At 44.6% G+C, this 19,217-nt stretch overlaps 2 protein-coding genes across 2 annotated transcripts; both read right to left on the reverse strand.

The window, feature by feature from the left end:
* Positions 1 to 11,908: 11,908 nt before the first annotated feature.
* On the reverse strand, positions 11,909 to 16,016 carry hoxa1a (homeobox A1a). Its single transcript, XM_037264555.1, has 2 exons — positions 13,070 to 16,016; positions 11,909 to 12,696 (listed from the first exon to the last, which is right to left on the reverse strand). Exons 1-2 carry the CDS (start codon positions 13,761 to 13,763, stop codon positions 12,317 to 12,319), a joined length of 1,074 nt encoding a protein of 357 aa, XP_037120450.1. The 5' UTR covers positions 13,764 to 16,016; the 3' UTR covers positions 11,909 to 12,316.
* A 260-nt stretch (positions 16,017 to 16,276) lies between these two features.
* LOC119129850 (homeobox protein Hox-A2a-like) lies at positions 16,277 to 19,170 on the reverse strand. The gene is made up of 2 exons (XM_037263182.1): positions 17,710 to 19,170; positions 16,277 to 17,299 (listed from the first exon to the last, which is right to left on the reverse strand). Exons 1-2 carry the CDS (start codon positions 18,059 to 18,061, stop codon positions 16,569 to 16,571), a joined length of 1,083 nt encoding a protein of 360 aa, XP_037119077.1. The 5' UTR covers positions 18,062 to 19,170; the 3' UTR covers positions 16,277 to 16,568.
* Between the last annotated feature and the right edge of the window lie 47 nt (positions 19,171 to 19,217).

Here is a 19,217-nt window from a genome sequence, read left to right on the forward strand (position 1 = left end):
CTAACCCTAACCATAGCTCCAGCTCTAACCCTAGCTCTAACCCTAATTCTAACCCTAGCTCCAGCTCTAACCCTAACCCTAGATCTAGCTCTAACCCTAGCTCCAGCTCTAACCCTAACTCTAACCCTAACCCTAGATCTAGCCCTAACCCTAACCCTAGATCTAGATCTAGATCTAGATCTAGATCTAGCTCTAACCCTAACCCTAATTCTAACCCTAGCTCCAGCTCTAACCCTAGCTCTAACCCTAACCCTAACCCCTAGATCTAGCTCTAACCCTAACCCTAGCTCTAGCTCTAACCCTAACCCTAACCCTAGATCTAGCTCTAACCCTAACCCTAATTCTAACCCTAGCTCCAGCTCTAACCCTAACCCTAGCTCTAACCCTAACCCTAATTCTAACCCTAGCTCCAGGTTTAACCCTAGCTCTGACCCTAACCCTAACCCTAATTCTAACCCTAGCTCCAGCTCTAACCCTAACTCTAGCTCTAACCCTAGATCTAGCTCTAACCCTAGCTCTAACCCTAATTCTAACCCTAGCTCCAGCTCTAACCCTAACCCTAGATCTAGCCCTAACCCTAGATCTAGCTCTAACCCTAATTCTAACCCTAGCTCCAGCTCTAACCCTAGCTCTAACCCTAGATCTAGCTCTAACCCTAAGCTTTAGGGAGGTGTATGGTCACATGGGGCAGCACACGAGCAACTGTGTTGCAAATCTTCTATGATAAAAACTACAGGCTCCACTGAGATTCGAACCCGTGTCGCTGGGGTGAGAGCCCCGAGCACTAACTCTAGTCCTCAGGGCCGCGTTCCAATATGTTTTCCAAGTTACCCTCGTTAAGTGCACCTGCGTGAAAAGTTTTAGCCACTTTCACGTCCTGCAGGAGCTAAAACTTTTCACGCAGGTGCACTTAACGAGGGAATCACACGGACACTCCATTAGGTACACCGCCATTTTCAAGTGTACCTCATAACAGGCCACTTTATTAGGGAAATATCATGGTCAAAGGTCACAGGTGTCAAGCTCTAGTCCTCAGGGCCGCGTTCCAATATGTTTTCCAAGTTACCCTCGTTAAGTGCACCTGCGTGAAAAGTTTTAGCCACTTTCACGTCCTGCAGGAGCTAAAACTTTTCACGCAGGTGCACTTAACGAGGGAATCACACGGACACTCCATTAGGTACACCGCCATTTTCAAGTGTACCTCATAACAGGCCACTTTATTAGGGAAATATCATGGTCAAAGGTCACAGGTGTCAAGCTCTAGTCCTCAGGGCCGCGTTCCAATATGTTTTCCAAGTTACCCTCGTTAAGTGCACCTGCGTGAAAAGTTTTAGCCACTTTCACGTCCTGCAGGAGCTAAAACTTTTCACGCAGGTGCACTTAACGAGGGAATCACACGGACACTCCATTAGGTACACCGCCATTTTCAAGTGTACCTCATAACAGGCCACTTTATTAGGGAAATATCATGGTCACAGGTGTCAAGCTCTAGTCCTCAGGGCCGCGTTCCAATATGTTTTCCAAGTTACCCTCGTTAAGTGCACCTGCGTGAAAAGTTTTAGCCACTTTCACGTCCTGCAGGAGCTAAAACTTTTCACGCAGGTGCACTTAACGAGGGAATCACACAGACACTCCATTAGGTACACCGCCATTTACAGGTGTACCTACGTCACTGGGACACTAGATGGTGCCACACCCGCCCTCACCCCCACTTTCTGATAACCCTAACCCTAACCCTAGATCTAGCTCTAACCCTAACCCTAGCTCTAGCTCTAGCTCTAGCTCTAGCTCTAGCTCTAGCTCTAACCCTAACCCTAACCCTAACCCTAGATCTAGCTCTAACCCTAGCTCTAACCCTAACCCTAACCCTAATTCTAACCCTAGCTCCAGCTCTAACCCTAACCCTAGCTCTAACCCTAACCCTAATTCTAACCCTAGCTCCAGGTCTAACCCTAGCTCTAACCCTAACCCTAACCCTAACCCTAATTCTAACCCTAGCTCCAGCTCTAACCCTAACCCTAACCCTAACTCTAACCCTAGATCTAGCTCTAACCCTAACCCTACTCTAACCCTAACCATAGCTCCAGCTCTAACCCTAGCTCTAACCCTAATTCTAACCCTAGCTCCAGCTCTAACCCTAACCCTAGATCTAGCTCTAACCCTAACCCTAGCTCCAGCTCTAACCCTAACTCTAACCCTAACCCTAGATCTAGCCCTAACCCTAACCCTAACCCTAACCCTAGATCTAGATCTAGATCTAGCTCTAGCTCTAACCCTAACCCTAACCCTAATTCTAACCCTAGCTCCAGCTCTAACCCTAGCTCTAACCCTAACCCTAACCCCTAGATCTAGCTCTAACCCTAACCCTAGCTCTAGCTCTAACCCTAACCCTAACCCTAACCCTAACCCTAGATCTAGCTCTAACCCTAACCCTAATTCTAACCCTAGCTCCAGCTCTAACCCTAACCCTAGCTCTAACCCTAACCCTAATTCTAACCCTAGCTCCAGGTTTAACCCTAGCTCTGACCCTAACCCTAACCCTAATTCTAACCCTAGCTCCAGCTCCAGCTCTAACCCTAACTCTAGCTCTAACCCTAGATCTAGCTCTAACCCGCCATTTACAGGTGTACCTACGTCACTGGGACACTAGATGGTGCCACACCCGCCCTCACCCCCACTTTCTGATAACCCTAACCCTAACCCTAGACCTAGCTCTAACCCTAACCCTAGCTCTAGCTCTAGCTCTAGCTCTAGCTCTAGCTCTAACCCTAACCCTAACCCTAACCCTAGATCTAGCTCTAACCCTAGCTCTAACCCTAACCCTAACCCTAATTCTAACCCTAGCTCCAGCTCTAACCCTAACCCTAGCTCTAACCCTAACCCTAATTCTAACCCTAGCTCCAGGTCTAACCCTAGCTCTAACCCTAACCCTAACCCTAATTCTAACCCTAGCTCCAGCTCTAACCCTAACCCTAACTCTAACCCTAGATTTAGCTCTAACCCTAACCCTAGCTCTAACCCTAACCCTAGCTCCAGCTCTAACCCTAGCTCTAACCCTAATTCTAACCCTAGCTCCAGCTCTAACCCTAACCCTAGCTCTAACCCTAACCCTAGATCCAGCTCTAACCCTAACCCTAGCTCCAGCTCTAACCCTAACTCTAACCCTAACCCTAGATCTAGCCCTAACCCTAACCCTAACCCTAACCCTAACCCTAACCCTAGATCTAGATCTAGATCTAGATCTAGATCTAGCTCTAGCTCTAGCTCTAACCCTAACCCTAATTCTAACCCTAGCTCCAGCTCTAACCCTAACCCTAGCTCTAACCCTAACCCTAACCCTAGATCTAGCTCTAGCTCTAACCCTAACCCTAACCCTAGCTCTAGCTCTAGCTCTAACCCTAACCCTAGATCTAGCTCTAACCCTAGCTCTAACCCTAACCCTAATTCTAACCCTAATTCTAACCCTAGCTCCAGCTCTAACCCTAACCCTAGCTCTAACCCTAACCCTAACCCGCCCTCACCCCCACTTTCTGATAACCCTAACCCTAACCCTAGATCTAGCTCTAACCCTAACCCTAACCCTAACCCTAGCTCTAGCTCTAGCTCTAGCTCTAGCTCTAACCCTAACCCTAACCCTAGATCTAACTCTAACCCTAGCTCTAACCCTAATTCTAACCCTAGCTCCAGCTCTAACCCTAACCCTAGCTCTAACCCTAACCCTAATTCTAACCCTAGCTCCAGGTCTAACCCTAGCTCTAACCCTAACCCTAACCCTAATTCTAACCCTAGCTCCAGCTCTAACCCTAACCCTAACCCTAACTCTAACCCTAGATCTAGCTCTAACCCTAACCCTAGCTCTAACCCTAATTCTAACCCTAGCTCCAGCTCTAACCCTAACCCTAGCTCTAACCCTAACCCTAGATCCAGCTCTAACCCTAACCCTAGCTCCAGCTCTAACCCTAACTCTAACCCTAACCCTAGATCTAGCCCTAACCCTAACCCTAACCCTAACCCTAGATCTAGATCTAGATCTAGATCTAGATCTAGATCTAGCTCTAACCCTAACCCTAATTCTAACCCTAGCTCCAGCTCTAACCCTAACCCTAGCTCTAACCCTAACCCTAACCCTAACCCTAGATCTAGCTCTAACCCTAACCCTAACCCTAGCTCTAGCTCTAGCTCTAGCTCTAGCTCTAGCTCTAGCTCTAACCCTAACCCTAGATCTAGCTCTAACCCTAGCTCTAACCCTAACCCTAATTCTAACCCTAATTCTAACCCTAGCTCCAGCTCTAACCCTAACCCTAGCTCTAACCCTAACCCTAATTCTAACCCTAGCTCCAGGTTTAACCCTAGCTCTGACCCTAACCCTAACCCTAATTCTAACCCTAGCTCCAGCTCTAACCCTAACCCTAGCTCTAACCCTAACCCTAGATCTAACTCTAACCCTAGCTCTAACCCTAATTCTAACCCTAGCTCCAGCTCTAACCCTAACCCTAGATCTAGCCCTAACCCTAGATCTAGCTCTAACCCTAATTCTAACCCTAGCTCCAGCTCTAACCCTAACCCTAGCTCTAACCCTAGATCTAGCTCTAACCCTAAGCTTTAGGGAGGTGTATGGTCACATGGGGCAGCACACGAGCAACTGTGTTGCAAATCCTCTATGATAAAAACTATAGGCTCCACTGAGATTCGAACCCGTGTCGCTGGGGTGAGAGCCCAGAGCACTAACCACTACACTATGGAAGCCTCGCTCACATTCCCCGGAATAATAATGGTTTTATGGAGTAGCTCAAGCAAATAGACCGTTTTTGCGCCACGGACCGGTAACGTGTCAGAAATATTTTCACATTTATGATAAATATATAAATACGATGAAATAAAAATGATACGACTATTTCTTTCTTTTAGTAGTTTTTTTTTAGTTTTTCCTTGCTCTCTTGGGAGCATAAGATCAGGGGATGCTTTGAGAATAATTGCCACGGCCGCGGCGCAGTTCGCTGTTCCATTTTCAGGTGTACCGAAGAACTTGATGCATTTTTTGGACGTGTCAAGAATGTGTGTTTGACTACTTGCTCTTTATTTTGGGGGACACCAACACATATTACACAACGTAAAACACATACATAGTGTCATATAAAGCAGTTAACCAAATGTCACATTTTTGTTTTCAAAAAAATAAAAACAAGGAATAAAACACCAGACAAGTTTTAACAGGTTTTTAATGTTTATTAAAATAAAAATAATAATACAAGTAAATTTCAAACCAGCACTCTAATGTGAAATTGCAGTAGATATACATACTGTCATATAAAGCAGTTAACCAAATGTCTGATTTTTATGTTTTAATTGGCGAATATAAAAACAAGGAATAAAACACCAGACAAGTTTTAACATAAATGTTTATTAAAAATAATAATATTAAAAGTAAATTTCAAACCAGCAATCTAACGTGAAATTGCAGTAGCGTATATATGTATACACGTCATTTAAAAACTACTATAAGCATTACAAAACTTTACTATAGTGTTTACCAGCTCAGTGGCCTAGCGTTAGAGTGTCCACCCTGAGACTGGGAGGTTGAGGGTTCAAACCCCAGCCGGGTCATACCGGTGACTATAAAAATGGTACTCATTTCTTCCCTGCTTGGCACTCAGTGTAAGGGGTTGAAATGGGGCTCTGCTGCTGCTCACGACCATTTTAACTTATAAAATCAAGATGACCCAAAGAGAAGAAGAATCTCCCCGTTTTTGCATAACGGAGGGCGCATCCCTTCATGCAAGAAAGATAGCCGGTAGCTTGGAGAAAACGTGCATAAAAGAAGTGGTGTTTCGGTGAGTGGTTCCTTGGCAAATCGTAAATCGACATTCTGGACTACTAGGAGAGAGACGCAACACCTTCACTGACTGATCCGTTGATGCATGGGAAGGAAGGCAGTTGACCCGTTGACTCGTTCGCGAACGGCAAAGTCCCGATTCGTTCCCTCACTGATCCGTTCTCGCGATGAACTGGAAAGGCAAATCACTCACTCTCTGACTCGTTCACTCACGGATCCGTTCTGTTGGCGAACGGGAAATGCAATTCACCACTCGTTCGTGGACAGGAAGTTACGTCATTTTCTTCTTTTTGGTTTACGGCGAGGTGGCACCAGCTTCAATGTGCATTACCGACACCTGCTGGTTGGTGTCATATGAACTGAAAAAAGAACGAATCACTTCGTTCTTTTGAACGAATCGTTCACTCATGAGTCAACACTATTATAAACACCAGCTTAACTACGGAAATGAGTTAATATAGCCACAGTGTTTGAACACTTAAACAGCGACATAAAGACAGAGAGCAGGTCTAACTCTGTCAACATAGGCAGCCGTGTGATTACGCAATCCTCAGAGGAGGCTAGACAGGAAGTTGGCTCCTCCGAGCGATTCGTCTTCGGTTTTAAAATAACTATAAAAATTCTGCGATTTTGGTTCAAAATGATACAAAACTATTGAAATTAAAAGGAAAATGACTTTATAATAAAAACAATTGAATTTGTTTTTCCCCTTTTCATGATGGCAGGGTAGCCTCCCTAGCCTCCTTGATGGGGGGGGGGGGTCTTTTTGTATCTGTTAAAGTGGCCCCTAGTGGCCCTTAGAAAGCATGTGCTTCATTTCTCAGCATTATGTTCTCTGTCCAAGTCTACTTTTTTGCTTGAATGGGCTCTCCTTCTCGTTGGCGAAATGACACGTCGTCTCCTCACAATAGGAATCTATGGAGATAGATGGAGGACCTTGCTACTGTTTTCTATTGTGTGTGACAAAAAGAGGGGGGCACGAGCCTGAGAGAGGAGACAGGATGAACAGCCTGTTTGTCAGGTGTTGTTACTCACATTAGTCACGTAAAAAAACAAAGGAACGAAAGAGCGTCGGCCGACAAAGAGCATGCGGCCTCCGCTCGGTGTCACCCGATCTCTTCGATGTCAATGCGCGGCTAGATAAGTGTGTGCGAGTGTTTAGAAGGGGAAAGAGGGCGCCTCATTGGCTGCCATGCTTGGGTCAAGCCAAGGTCAGGACGTGCGTGATGGATGGAGCTGGAGGCCACAGCCCTTGCAGCCATCCTCTCGCCTCTCTGGGCCTCAACCCTGATAATGAAGCGGCCTCCCTTCTTCACATGTCTTTGTGTGGTCGCGTCGGGCCGAGCAGGACCGCTCGGTGGAGAAGATTCCAACTCGGCCAGAAGCGCAGGATGATCTACAAGGTGAGTTGTGGACCGGCCAGTCATCCTTTAACACCTAACCTCTGCTAGTTTCCATCTCTCATGCCTTGCCGCTGTTGCTTAACAACCTAAGAAAAAAAAAAAAACATACACATTAGATGGCAAAAGTGTACCTAATGAGGTGTCCAGCAGGGCCAAGCAAGCCAGTGGTCACATGATGTCATCTTTGTCATCACCTTCTCCCCGTCTCTCCCTCCATCATACTGTCAATGGCTCTATAGGCTGGCCGCCTTTATCGGCATACTGAGACGCACGTCTGTCGATGGAGGAATTCATTTTGGCTGCCAATCACAACAGGGGAGTGGTCAATGAGCGCACATGTGCCAATACCTCGACAACCCTGATGACTGACTTCTGTCTGGTCTTTTTTTTTTCTTTCTGTCTGCTACTGCTACCTGACTAACTTTCTGTTGCGTGTTAAGAATTGCTAGCGTGAGGAAAAGTAATTTAGGTGACCGCAGATGGACGATGACTTGGTCGCCATTAGAGAAAATGAGAATAACTGAACACAATTTGGGTTGTTTCTGAATATAAATTGTTGATGAATGGAAATCATTATGTCCTTGCTAAATAATACATGGGCACTCACAATTTGGCAAGTTCAAGCCACAGCTGGACACATTATGGTCTTCATTATGCAATTTTGAGAATACCAAATATATATCGATATAATTATATACATCTCTATATCTATCTGTTTCATCATGAACAATTATTATTTGTATATCATAAGTCTAATGACACTTGCCTTAATTCAAATTTTGCAAATTACCATGACCCAGATGACTAAGAAAACAAACAGTGCGTGCTTTATTATTTATACTTATCTGCTGGTGCGCTGAGTCAATTGCCCTTGATACTGAAAATAAACAAAAAACATTTTAGATTCGCTCTATGGATAACTCATGATTCGATATTGTGACTATATGGGGCGCACAATATCACTATGGTATCAATATACTGTCAGAATTTAATATCAATGATATCAATATATTGTCAGAATTTGATATCAATATATTGTCCGAATTTTTATTTATACAATATATTGTGACTAAATGGGGCGCACAATATCACTATGATATCAATATATTGTCAGAATTTGCTATCAATAATATCAATATCAGTGACGTGCTGTGAGGTTCATGACTGGGGAGGCACTGACGTCACCTCCCCCCCCCACCCGGTAAAATTTGTCCGGGACCTAACCGTCACAAAAAAGGTTGGGGAACGCTGCTCTAGTGTGGCTTATTCATTATTTAATTCGAACTATTTGAGTTAAAATCTCATATAAGCAGTCTTCCCACATAAAAACGCTCAATAAAGCACATGAAATCAAAAAGTTGTTTTCGATCGTGCCTACCACTCCGTTTGCTCCAAAGTCCCGTTGTCCGAATCAAACCTTTTAACTCCGGAGTTGCTCTTCCTTTACTGATGACCTCCTGTAATCGTCCATTGTAAAACGAAATGTAAAAACGGAATTAAACAAACAAAACGAATGTAAAACGAAACAAATGCACGACTGCTCCTCAGCTGTTCACTGTAAATTTGAACTGGAGATCTCTTATTCTACAGGTAGGCGCATGAAGCATCCCGGGATCACTAGCGCCCCCTGTCATAGGTCTGGAGAACCTTTTTTCTGTACCGTCCGTAAGGTCTCTTTTCAAAGCCGTTTTGTTCATCTAAAAGAAACACGACGCTACAGACAGATGACAAAAATCACTCGATATTGTATACATCAGCTTAACTACGGAAATAAGTTAATATAGCCACAGTGTTTGAACACTTAAACAGCGATATAAAGACAGAGAATGCATAGCCTGTCAACATAGGCAGCCGTGTGATTACGCAATCCTCAGAGGAGGCTAGGCAGGAAGTTGGCTCCAACGAGCGAATCGTCTTCGGTTTTAAAATATATATAAAAATTCTGCGATTTTGGTTCAAAATTATACAAAACTACTGAAATTAAAAGGAAAATTACTTTATTATAAAAACAATTGAATTTGTTTTTCCCCTTTTCATGATGGCAGAGGAGGCGTGGCCTCCCTTGCCTCCTCTGACCGCGCGTCCCTGGTCTATCAATATGTATTTACTGAACGCCAAAACTTTTGAAGAAGAAAAAAAAACATGCATCCGTCTACTTTAAACCCATTTGTGCATTTAGCGCCCCCACAAACAGAACGGGAGAAATTAAGTACTGCCCGTTTCTTTAGCGTGTTGTAAACTATTGATACTTGCCGTCAGTGTATCGAATATTTATTCCAACTGAGGGTGCAATAATATATTGCAATAAATAATATACTGAGCTAATACATAAATACACAAGCCACTTTTTCAGTCCGTCTAATGGGATGGACAATGTCAGCGAGATAATAATTTAATAAAGTTTGCATTATTCTGGCCTTTATTTTTCGGGTAACATATTGCGCAAGTGTACCTAATTAAGTGACCAGTGAAAACGTAAAATCAACATACCGTTTTCAAAGAATGTTACTATCTCTGCAAAATGTATAAATAATTACAGAACAAACTATAGTTTTATTTTTAATTTGAGCCAAATGAACAATTCAACATTTTAGGTTTTGCGGTGCATTTATATTAAAAAATAAACCTTAATCTCCACCACGCTGAAATCTAATTTAAAATTTTTCTTTTCTGCTTTGATAGCTATATTACCAAATATAGAGTTTAAACCACATCATTTCCATCAAAAACAGGACAAGTCAATCTCTAATCAGTCCTCCACCAAGGCTTTAATGGTTCATCTGTCATCATGTACGTGTTTATTGGTGGAGCCTAATGGGAACCATCGGCTGCATCACTCATGTTGTGGAAGTGCACGTAAAAAAGTTTCTGTTGGACAGCTCGTATCAAGTCTGCTGTGGTGTTTTGGTCAAACAGGTCCTCGGAGGTGGACTGTGACTTGTTATTCAGGTGCTTGTTTGACCAGTGTGGTCTGTTGTTTGAGCCTGAGTGTATGTGTGTGTGTGTGTGTGTGTGTGTGTGTGTGTGTGTGTGTGTGTGTGTGTGTGTGTGTGTGTGTGTGTGTGTGCGTGCTGTGCGTGGGCGTGCTGTGACAACAAACTCAGAGTGTGACCGTGGGATGACCCAAGGCTTTCTTTTGGGGGGTCATCTGCGATTCCAATTCCCTCACTTGTCTCCACGGGCCCCGGAGAGAACTCAGCGAGGCCTATACTTAAAAGTACTTTCTGATGACAAAGTTATTATTTTAACTTCAACTTTTTTCTCAACACGGGTGGAATGCTATTTTAATTACTGCATGTATTTATTTGTAAAATTATATATAGATACTGTGCATTAGTTAGATTTTTTTTAAATAATGCTGAAATCGGAGCAATTTAATTGTTTGCCAAGTTTCAACGAAGCAAATGAGGAATGTTTGCAAAGAGAGAACTCCAAAATAAACAATGCTGCGAGCTAAATATAGTCCATTTGAGTCACTATATAATAATAAAACTATCTTAATAATGACAATAATATATTAAATAAATAAATACATATTTCCATATATATTTTGATTATAAAAAGTGGCGACAAATTAGGTAAATGACGTTATTCATTCGGGATTAAAGAAAAACTAGGTAAAATGCTATATTAGTCCTACAGCGGGGAAACGTGCTTTAAAAATGATATAAAATAAGATATTACGTTACCAAATTCCTTCTTAAAAAATATTTCTATACGAATACGAATCGTAAATATAAAACAAACACTCGTAATATTATCATATTTGAAATCGCGTACCCGGCAATCTTACCGTTCTAAAAATACCTTATTTAAGGTCAATTATTTATGAAGAAATTGTTCAGACCGTCATTCGAATTAAATAAGATCATAAAAAAATTCTGCATCTTTTTTCCCCGCACAAACAATAATACGCATGTGAACACAATTAGCACACGAATACTTCCAAGCAAGCGGACATCACCCGCGTTCAATATATTGGGGAAATATTTCATATGAACAAAAGGCAGAAGAACTTACAATGTTGCGTGTTTTTGCTGCGTCCCGTCCCCAGCAGGTCTCCACAGCTCCAAGAGAGCCAATCCTGCAGGTGGATCCAGGTTCAGGTGAACTACGCTCATTAATCATGCTTCTTTGGGCGTTTTTTTGCCCTTTTATGGGAGAATGGACTCGCATGCTGCACGCCAGGAATTAAAACAATTAGGAAAAAAACGAGGGACTGGTGCGAGGCGGGGCAGAGAAAAGACGCAGGGTCTAAAAACAAGAAAGAAAGACAGCAGCATTTGAGGAAATCTGACTTTTCGCACATAAAATTTGTTTTAAATGAGATGACGTAAGCACCTCTGCAACTTTTCACCGTCCCTCTTGTCCCTCTTGGCGTGGATGATGACACTGCCACGCAAGTTTGAACGCTGAGGAGCAAACGCTGACAGGGCCCAGTGGGGCTGCATCCTTGTCGATATCCTAACCTCCATGTTTGGATCAATACTCTTTATTTTTTTCGTCAGCCCTCCCTCTACCCTTGCTTCAATAAGGTTGTCATCGCAAATGACAGCAAAATAATATTACATCTCACGGGAGCGCGCACGGCTGCGTGCATTCAAGTGCGTACTTCCTGGTTTAAATTACAAATATGACGTCATCGTGCAGGGGAGAAATTAACACCACGTGGAACTTTTAAGAGGTCTAACCTCACTTTAATAATCCCATGTTTGACCCGTAAACGTTTGTGCTTGGTTAAATATACAAACAAATAGAAGCCCGCAACGCGTGCCTTGGTAAACTGATAAAACTCAGCATCCCGATCACCCGTGAACGCACCATGCAACTCTCACACAAGACTTTCACACAATGTGCGTAATGATGTGCATTATGATGATTGTTGTGACTTTGGCACATTTGACGTACAGTCCAAAGAAGTTAATACTGCACATTTTCAGATTTACAATACACAATAGAAAAGACAATTAGAGCCCGTCCATTTTGCCCACCAGTCCAAAAAGTGCATGAGTTCCTCCAAAATGTACTTTTGGTAATGCAGGAGTTTGGCTATTAGCTTTGGGGATGAGGCAAGTGGCTTTTAATTGGAACAGTAAGGGTCCGCCCCAGTGGAGGACACCGTGGAGGAAGGAGGGGAAGGGGTTGAAGGAGCCGAAACCGACTTTTCCGACGCGGCGTCGTCCAGTTTCTCCTGGAGGTGCTCGCCAGGGTCAGAGGTCACGGCCTTGACCGGGAGCAGCCCTTCTTTCTCTCGTTTCTTCTGCTTCATCCTTCGGTTCTGGAACCAGATTTTCACTTGAGTCTCATTCAGCTGCAGCGTAGCGGCGATCTCCACGCGCCGCGCTCGGGTCAGATACTTGTTAAAGTGGAACTCCTTCTCCAACTCGGTCAGTTGTTTGGTGGTGAAGTTGGTCCGCACCGTGTTGGGCTGACTTCCGTAGCCGTACTCACCTGACCTCCCTAAAGGTGGAGAAAAGTGGGAATTTTTGAGGGAAGACATTGGACAGAACATTATAACATGATTTGTTATTTATATCTTATATGATGACTAAACGGTTTGAATTGAATAATCACATGACATTGCCCTCAGTCTCAAGCATACCGCACAGAATCTAACATTAGGTACACTTGCACAATACTATGAAACTGCAAAAAAAAAAAAAATACAGCAGCTATTTATAAACCTCGTTTGTATATGTTCCCTGCAAATGTAGTATTTTTGACGTGCATGTTTGCATGGGAACTATTTGACACATATAGTGCAGTCTCTTGGAAACGCATATATTTATGTGCATGTCAATAAGTAAACCAAATAGCCGCATAAGAGACCCACCTGTTTTAGGAGGATTCCTCTTGACTTTCATCCAATCGAAGGTCTGTGCATTGGAGGCTCCCTCGGACAGAGGAGAGCAGCATCCCTCCAGGTGAGCCGCATGCAGAGGAGACAGAGGGTTCGAGCACCCGGGGAAGGGGGTGGCTTGCTCGTGCCCGCCTCCGTAGGCCGGGTGGGCATACTGCAGTTGACCCATAGGGGCTGCACTGTAATTCTGGCGATGTTGCGCCACCACTGACGTGGAAAGGTTACCCGAGTACACGAGCGGGCCGCACTGTGGAAACCCCGCGGTGGAGTCTACTTCCTGGCCGAGCGCGTAATGGTTGTAGGACGCGCAGAAACTTTGCGCGCCGTAGCCGGAGCTGCAGGTTGGGTGCGCGCCGTAAGCGAGCCCCAGATTCCCCGCGGGGGACTGGTAGGAGCCCGGCTGCTGGTGCTGGTGCTGTTGGTCGTCCGGGGAAGCCCTGCTCGCCATGAAGCGCTCATCCGCGCCGCAGTTGTTCACCGTCACGGCGCACGACTGGAAAGTTGTAATCCCGTGATCCGGGTGGAAAGCTCTCACGGAACACGACCCACCCTCACTGCTCATGACCGAATAATCTAAGAAAGTGCTCATTGTAGCATGTTTGAGTCCAGGGAGCGCCTGGAGCACCTCTGATCTCTCCTCTCTTACCCCGAGTGACCGTGCCAACATTTACCTATACGCTGATATCAAGAGGAGGGCGGGGAGGGGGTTAAAGGGGGGGCATTGACCAACATCAATGAACGGGTGTGGTCACGTGGGTCCGGGTCAGCCAGTGAGACACTTGAGCTTATCCTCTCAGCCGCTGACAGATTGCTGTTTGAGTGGCTATTTAAATTCCAGCCGCTCGTCGATCAAGGTGACGCGTCATGCACTTACGCATTGGCCGAGCAAACAATGAAGCTGGGTGGCAGACGGCGGCGGACGGCGGACGGGGTTGCATGCACGGGACGCTCGGGGATGCTCCAAAGCGGAGGTGTGCACTCTGACCCCAGGTAGGCTACAAGCCGTTTTTTTTTTAGGGGAGGCAATCATGCGTGATGTCATTAAATCGTGTCATTCTAAGGGAGGAACTATTTTTTTCTGGATGAATGAATGTGTCAATGTGTGTCACTGCCAGAGGCTATCAGTGTCCCATTCCGATGCCAAATGTTTCACGCTTTAACACTGCGAGGGATTTACTCAGCAAATATTGTCACAGCGGGGCAAGAGAGGGCAAATGTTTCACTCCATTGACACCCAAAAGAAGCCAGCGGAGGATAATGGCGTTGCTCTCATGACTTTGTTTTCTCATTAGGGTCACATTTATCTGCATATCAGACTTGTTGGAAGGTTGAGGAAACGGCGAGATTCACTAATAGAATGTGCTATTAATTCAGTTTCCTCTCAGGGTCAACTCTGACTTAACTTACACGGTGTATGTATTCATTATGGCGTGATCAAATGGAGTGATAATGCGTGGCCAGCGGTGGTGTTCGCGCATAGCCTGTGGCTTGATTACCCTGTTAAAAAGTTCATCAAATGAAGCTGCTGGGGAAATAAATTAATGGTTGTGGAGATTGTCTGGTGGGAAGAGAGAGTGGGAGTGAGTGGGAGTGGGAGCAGACCGGAGGGCAAGCTCTTGACTGAGAGAAAAAAAAGGGAGGGGGAGCGGGGGGCGTGAATGAGGGGAGCCATTGGGATGAATGAGCGCCTTCAGTGGTCAAATGTAGCATTACACCTAAAATGAAAATAATATTTCAGTGAAGATTGCAACATCGAACAAAAAACGTAACATATGAAGTCATGCGTATCACAATTCGGTGCAGCTGCACAAACTAGCACATCTATAGTAACAATATAGCACAATGTAGTGCGATGCAATATTTATGTATATACGCACATATAGTATATAGTATGTTCATACATTTTCCAAAATGCATGACGTAAACTTGTAAGCAAAGCTAGCACTCAATAGCCTACTCTAATTCCCTTCCCCCTCCCACCTCGCCTCTGACATCCCATCTGCAGCAAAGAGCATGCGTGGGCGCGGAGAATGGTGCATGTCAGGGGAGCCAGCCACCAGCAGGCCACGCAGCTCTCTGCGCTCTTTGTGTGAGCACATGTGTGCACAGAAAAGACGCGTTGTCTCGGAATGATTTGGTTATGGACACCAATACTGCAGGGCTCCCCCACCGCAGTTTTTTCCCCGAGTCTACATCTGTTTTTAACACACAAAAGAGAGCATATACACTCTGTTGATTTTTTTTTTTTTTTTTGCCACAGATAAGCTGCGTGTTATAAAATCGATCGATGCAACTGGTGGTTGTTGATTTCACGCAGAAAGTTACATCCCGATATTGAACCAAAGTGGGCTATTAAACGATTCCCATAAGTCAACGTAAGTGCAAAGCAATAGAGCAAAGCTATTCATAATCATCATATCGAATCCCAATATTTCACTTGACGGCTTAAGAAAATAATCCTAGAAAATAATGATAACTATAATAAAATAATGAAAATGATACATATACGTTCGAGGGGCACATCTAATAAATTATCCTAGCGGTCTGGTTTGAATTTGATCCCCACACGGGAAGTGAGCAGCTTGCACAGACATGCAACTCCAGCGAGCCGTTGTAGGAGAGCCAGCCTGTTTAAACAGGCCATAAAAATGAATCATTGCCCAACGCGTGGATAGGCTCAGCCCCCTTTAAGCTAAGATATCAGGGAAACCCGCACGAAAATGTAAGTGGGCTTGTATTTGTGAACATTAAGTCACAATTGGGCTCCTTAATGTTCGTCCCATTCATGCCACAGCGGTGATTTATGAGGTCCTGGAGGCAAACATGGCTCGGCTGTTTGCTTGCAGCATGCACCGTGTCAAGAGCTTGGCCATGCGAAATCCAAATGTATTTCAATGTTAAAAATATTTTGTATTTTATATATATTATTATAATATATATACTATATTATTATGATACATATATATATATATATATACTATATATATATATATATGTATTATAATATTATATATATATATATATATATATATATATATATATATATATATAAGCACACACACTTCATTACCAACCTGTTGTTCAATTTGCATAATCTCCACTATTGTATTATAGTGCGCATTTTCTACGATAATTAATTAATTAACAAAGCGACATTAATAAGACTCAAAACACGAAACAAAAGATTGTAGCAAGTTAATTGTATTCTAACAAAAATAGTCAAGACATTGGAAGCTATACAAAAATAAAAATGACCAGTTTCCATATAGGCCGGATATTGTTGAATTTTCACACACATCCATAACAGTTTTCACCCTCCGTCCGAAAAAAAATAAGAAAAAGAAATTTTTTATGGTCGTTACAGTCCTCATCCGTGATTTACGTTCATCCTTACCGTCCCATAAAATGCGCGCCGAAGATACAAAGACGTGAGTTAAGCCTGAAAAGAAAAACTAGTCGTGATTGATTTGTGTTAATAATTGAGATTTTGCAGGTCGATTGTTGTTAGAGATTCCGAAAAAAAATAGAAAGTATCTGCAGCAATGTCCACGGGACTGTCCAGCGATTCAGACAAGCTCGGCGAGGCAGCGTCGGAGAGTTGCAAGCAGGAATCCGACGAGAAAGCTTGGAAGTCGTGTATAGAAACATCCAAAGCTGGGGGACTGTCGCCATTGTCCGGCACGGATGCCGAGCCTGGGCCCATTGTTGACACGCAGCCCGGAACAGTGGGTGACGGGTTGGGAAAATGTTTCAGATTTTTCTCATTGCTGTTCAGCGGTGCAGCAGCAAAGCTCGCCGAGCTGCTATTGTGGACCTGCTGCGTGGATTCCAGATTGTTGTTGTGAAAGGAGAAAGTGTCTCTCTCCAGCAGGGCCCCGCTTTGCTCGTACGGGGGGCCCTCGTCGTCATCGTCGCTGTGCATTCCGTCCTCCCCGCCGCCGGGACCCTTGCCCGCGTCCCCGTTGTGGTTCTCCTTGCTCTGCGTCTGCCGCTTGTGTTTCATACGCCGGTTCTGGAACCACACTTTGACCTGCCGCTCGGTCAGATCGAGCAGGGCCGCGATCTCCACCCTCCTGGGTCGGCACAAATACTTGTTGAAGTGGAATTCCTTCTCCAGCTCCAGCAACTGCGTGTTAGTGTAGGCTGTCCTCAGCCGGCGGGAGCCGCCGCTTATCCCTCCGCCTTCCGCGACCTCAGGCGAGCCTGCAGAACCGGGAAGGAACCGTTACACAAGGAGGCACAATATATGCGATAAGAGTGGCTGGAGAAAAACAAATGCACGCTCAGATATTCGCTAAAAAATCTATAATGTCTCGCCTGTTTTTATCTAGCATGAGCGTGGACGTAAACACTTAAAAAAAAAAAAAAAAGCTCCACGCAGGGAGTGGGACACTAATGAATGCTGCAACTGCCTTCCACGGCAACGGAACTCCATCACTCTTCATTACTGTCACACATCAAAAGTGTGACCGGGGGAATAAATCAGAGCAAACTTTAACCAAACTTTTTCTGCAAGCTTCCCCACGACCCACTAAAATACTAGCATCGCATTTGAACAATAATATAAATGTCTCCCTCGTAAAAAAAAAAAAGCCAATAATAACATAACCCACCTTTTGGGGAGAAGCAAACGGGCCCATTAGTAGATAAAGTGGTTGCGGTGGACGTGGGCAGGTGGTTCCGCTTGGAGGCTTTCTTCTCCCGCATCCACGGGTACTCCGGAGGCAGTGAGGCGGTGGGCAGCGGGCTGCATCCGTCGGGGCTGTGTCTCGGGCGGCCGTGGCGCGGATGGCTGCCCGGGTTGAGGCTGGGGATGGTCTGCTCGAAGGGAGGAGGAATCAGTGTCGAGCTCTTGATTGATGAACTTTGAAATGAATCAGCGACAGGGGGGAAAGATGTCAGGCACTCAGCAAGCGACGGCTGACTATTGATAAATCCGCTCTCTCGCTCGAATTCGTAATTCATCTCCTCTCCCTGCGAGCCCAGGAAAGTTTGCACGCGTTATTGTCGACGAACTCAACGGCCAAGCGAAGACGAAAATCATTCAAAAAATCTCCTGTGATGGCTTCCTCTTCCTATTTCTGTGATTACGGCCGTGTGGAGACCGAGCTACTATGAAACTATTGAATTCATGGAGACAAGGTTGAAATTGGACCGAGTTGCCTGTCACATGATTACCTCTGCCCAATGACAATTTGGGCTTTAATCAAAAGAAGCCACTGACTGCCTGATTGATCCAAAAAGTCTGCTGCTGCTGCTGCCTCACTCAGCCGTGCCACTTTTATTTACATCTTTATCCTCCCGACCGCGCGCCACTCTGAGAAGAGACCCCCACCCGAAAAAAGTGTGTTTTTAAGAATGGATGACTCTCACTATTACAAGGAAGGACCCCAAGCTTAGGGCGCGCGGATTCGTGCGCTCCTCTTTCTCGTATTGTTTGAGGATGTCAGGCGAGAACGCCCCCAACACCCGCGCGCGCGCACACGCACACGCTCACACATTCAACAGACCCCAAAAGTGCTATTAAGACTTCTTCAGTGAATCCTGTACGTCTGACGTCTATGGAGAAATACATGAAGACGAGCAGCAAAAAAAAAAAAAAAAAAAAAAAAAATTAAATGTAGTGACATTTCTAGGCCATTACGCAACATAACATTTGAACAAAATATGCACACTCACATTTTGACACAAAATCCCATTTTCACCTTTGTGCAAACACAATGTTTAACACATGTGCGATAGCTCCTTTTACAGCTAACCTAATTTTTGTTTGTACTATTAGCGCTTTTTAAATGCCTGTAAATGCAATAAAGGCGTCCACAGTGTACTTTCAAGCTATAAAAGTAATGACCAAAATGGTCATCAACAGCATTAAAAACGAATAATTTGCTCCGTTATTACTGAACGTCTCTCCCCTGCTGCGACTTTGCTTTATTGTCCTTCCAAAGTCATCTGTGAAAGCCACGTTTTTTGGAATGCTTCCACCCCCTTAAACACACCAAGGTATATTTCCATCGAAAGAAAAATATGACTTGGTGAGTATACGAGAGAGGAAGAAGTGGTGTAGGTCTCTCTCAGTTTGTTGCTTATATACCAAACAAAGAGTGCTGGAAGCCTGCGC

The sequence above is a fragment of the Syngnathus acus genome, chromosome 11 (assembly GCF_901709675.1).
Source record: "Syngnathus acus chromosome 11, fSynAcu1.2, whole genome shotgun sequence".
Lineage (NCBI taxonomy): Eukaryota > Metazoa > Chordata > Actinopteri > Syngnathiformes > Syngnathidae > Syngnathus > Syngnathus acus.

Bases quoted from the DNA above. Each gene is read 5' to 3' on its own strand.
- LOC119129850 (XM_037263182.1), bottom strand. From the start codon at position 18,061: ATGAATTACGAATTCGAGCGAGAGAGCGGATTTATCAATAGTCAGCCG. The intron at 17,300-17,709 runs GTGGGTTATGTT...CCGGTTCTGCAG, and splicing joins CGTTTGCTTCTCCCCAAAAG to GCTCGCCTGAGGTCGCGGAA.
- hoxa1a (XM_037264555.1), bottom strand. From the start codon at position 13,763: ATGTTGGCACGGTCACTCGGGGTAAGAGAGGAGAGATCAGAGGTGCTC. The intron at 12,697-13,069 runs GTGGGTCTCTTA...CTCCACCTTTAG, and splicing joins GAGGAATCCTCCTAAAACAG to GGAGGTCAGGTGAGTACGGC.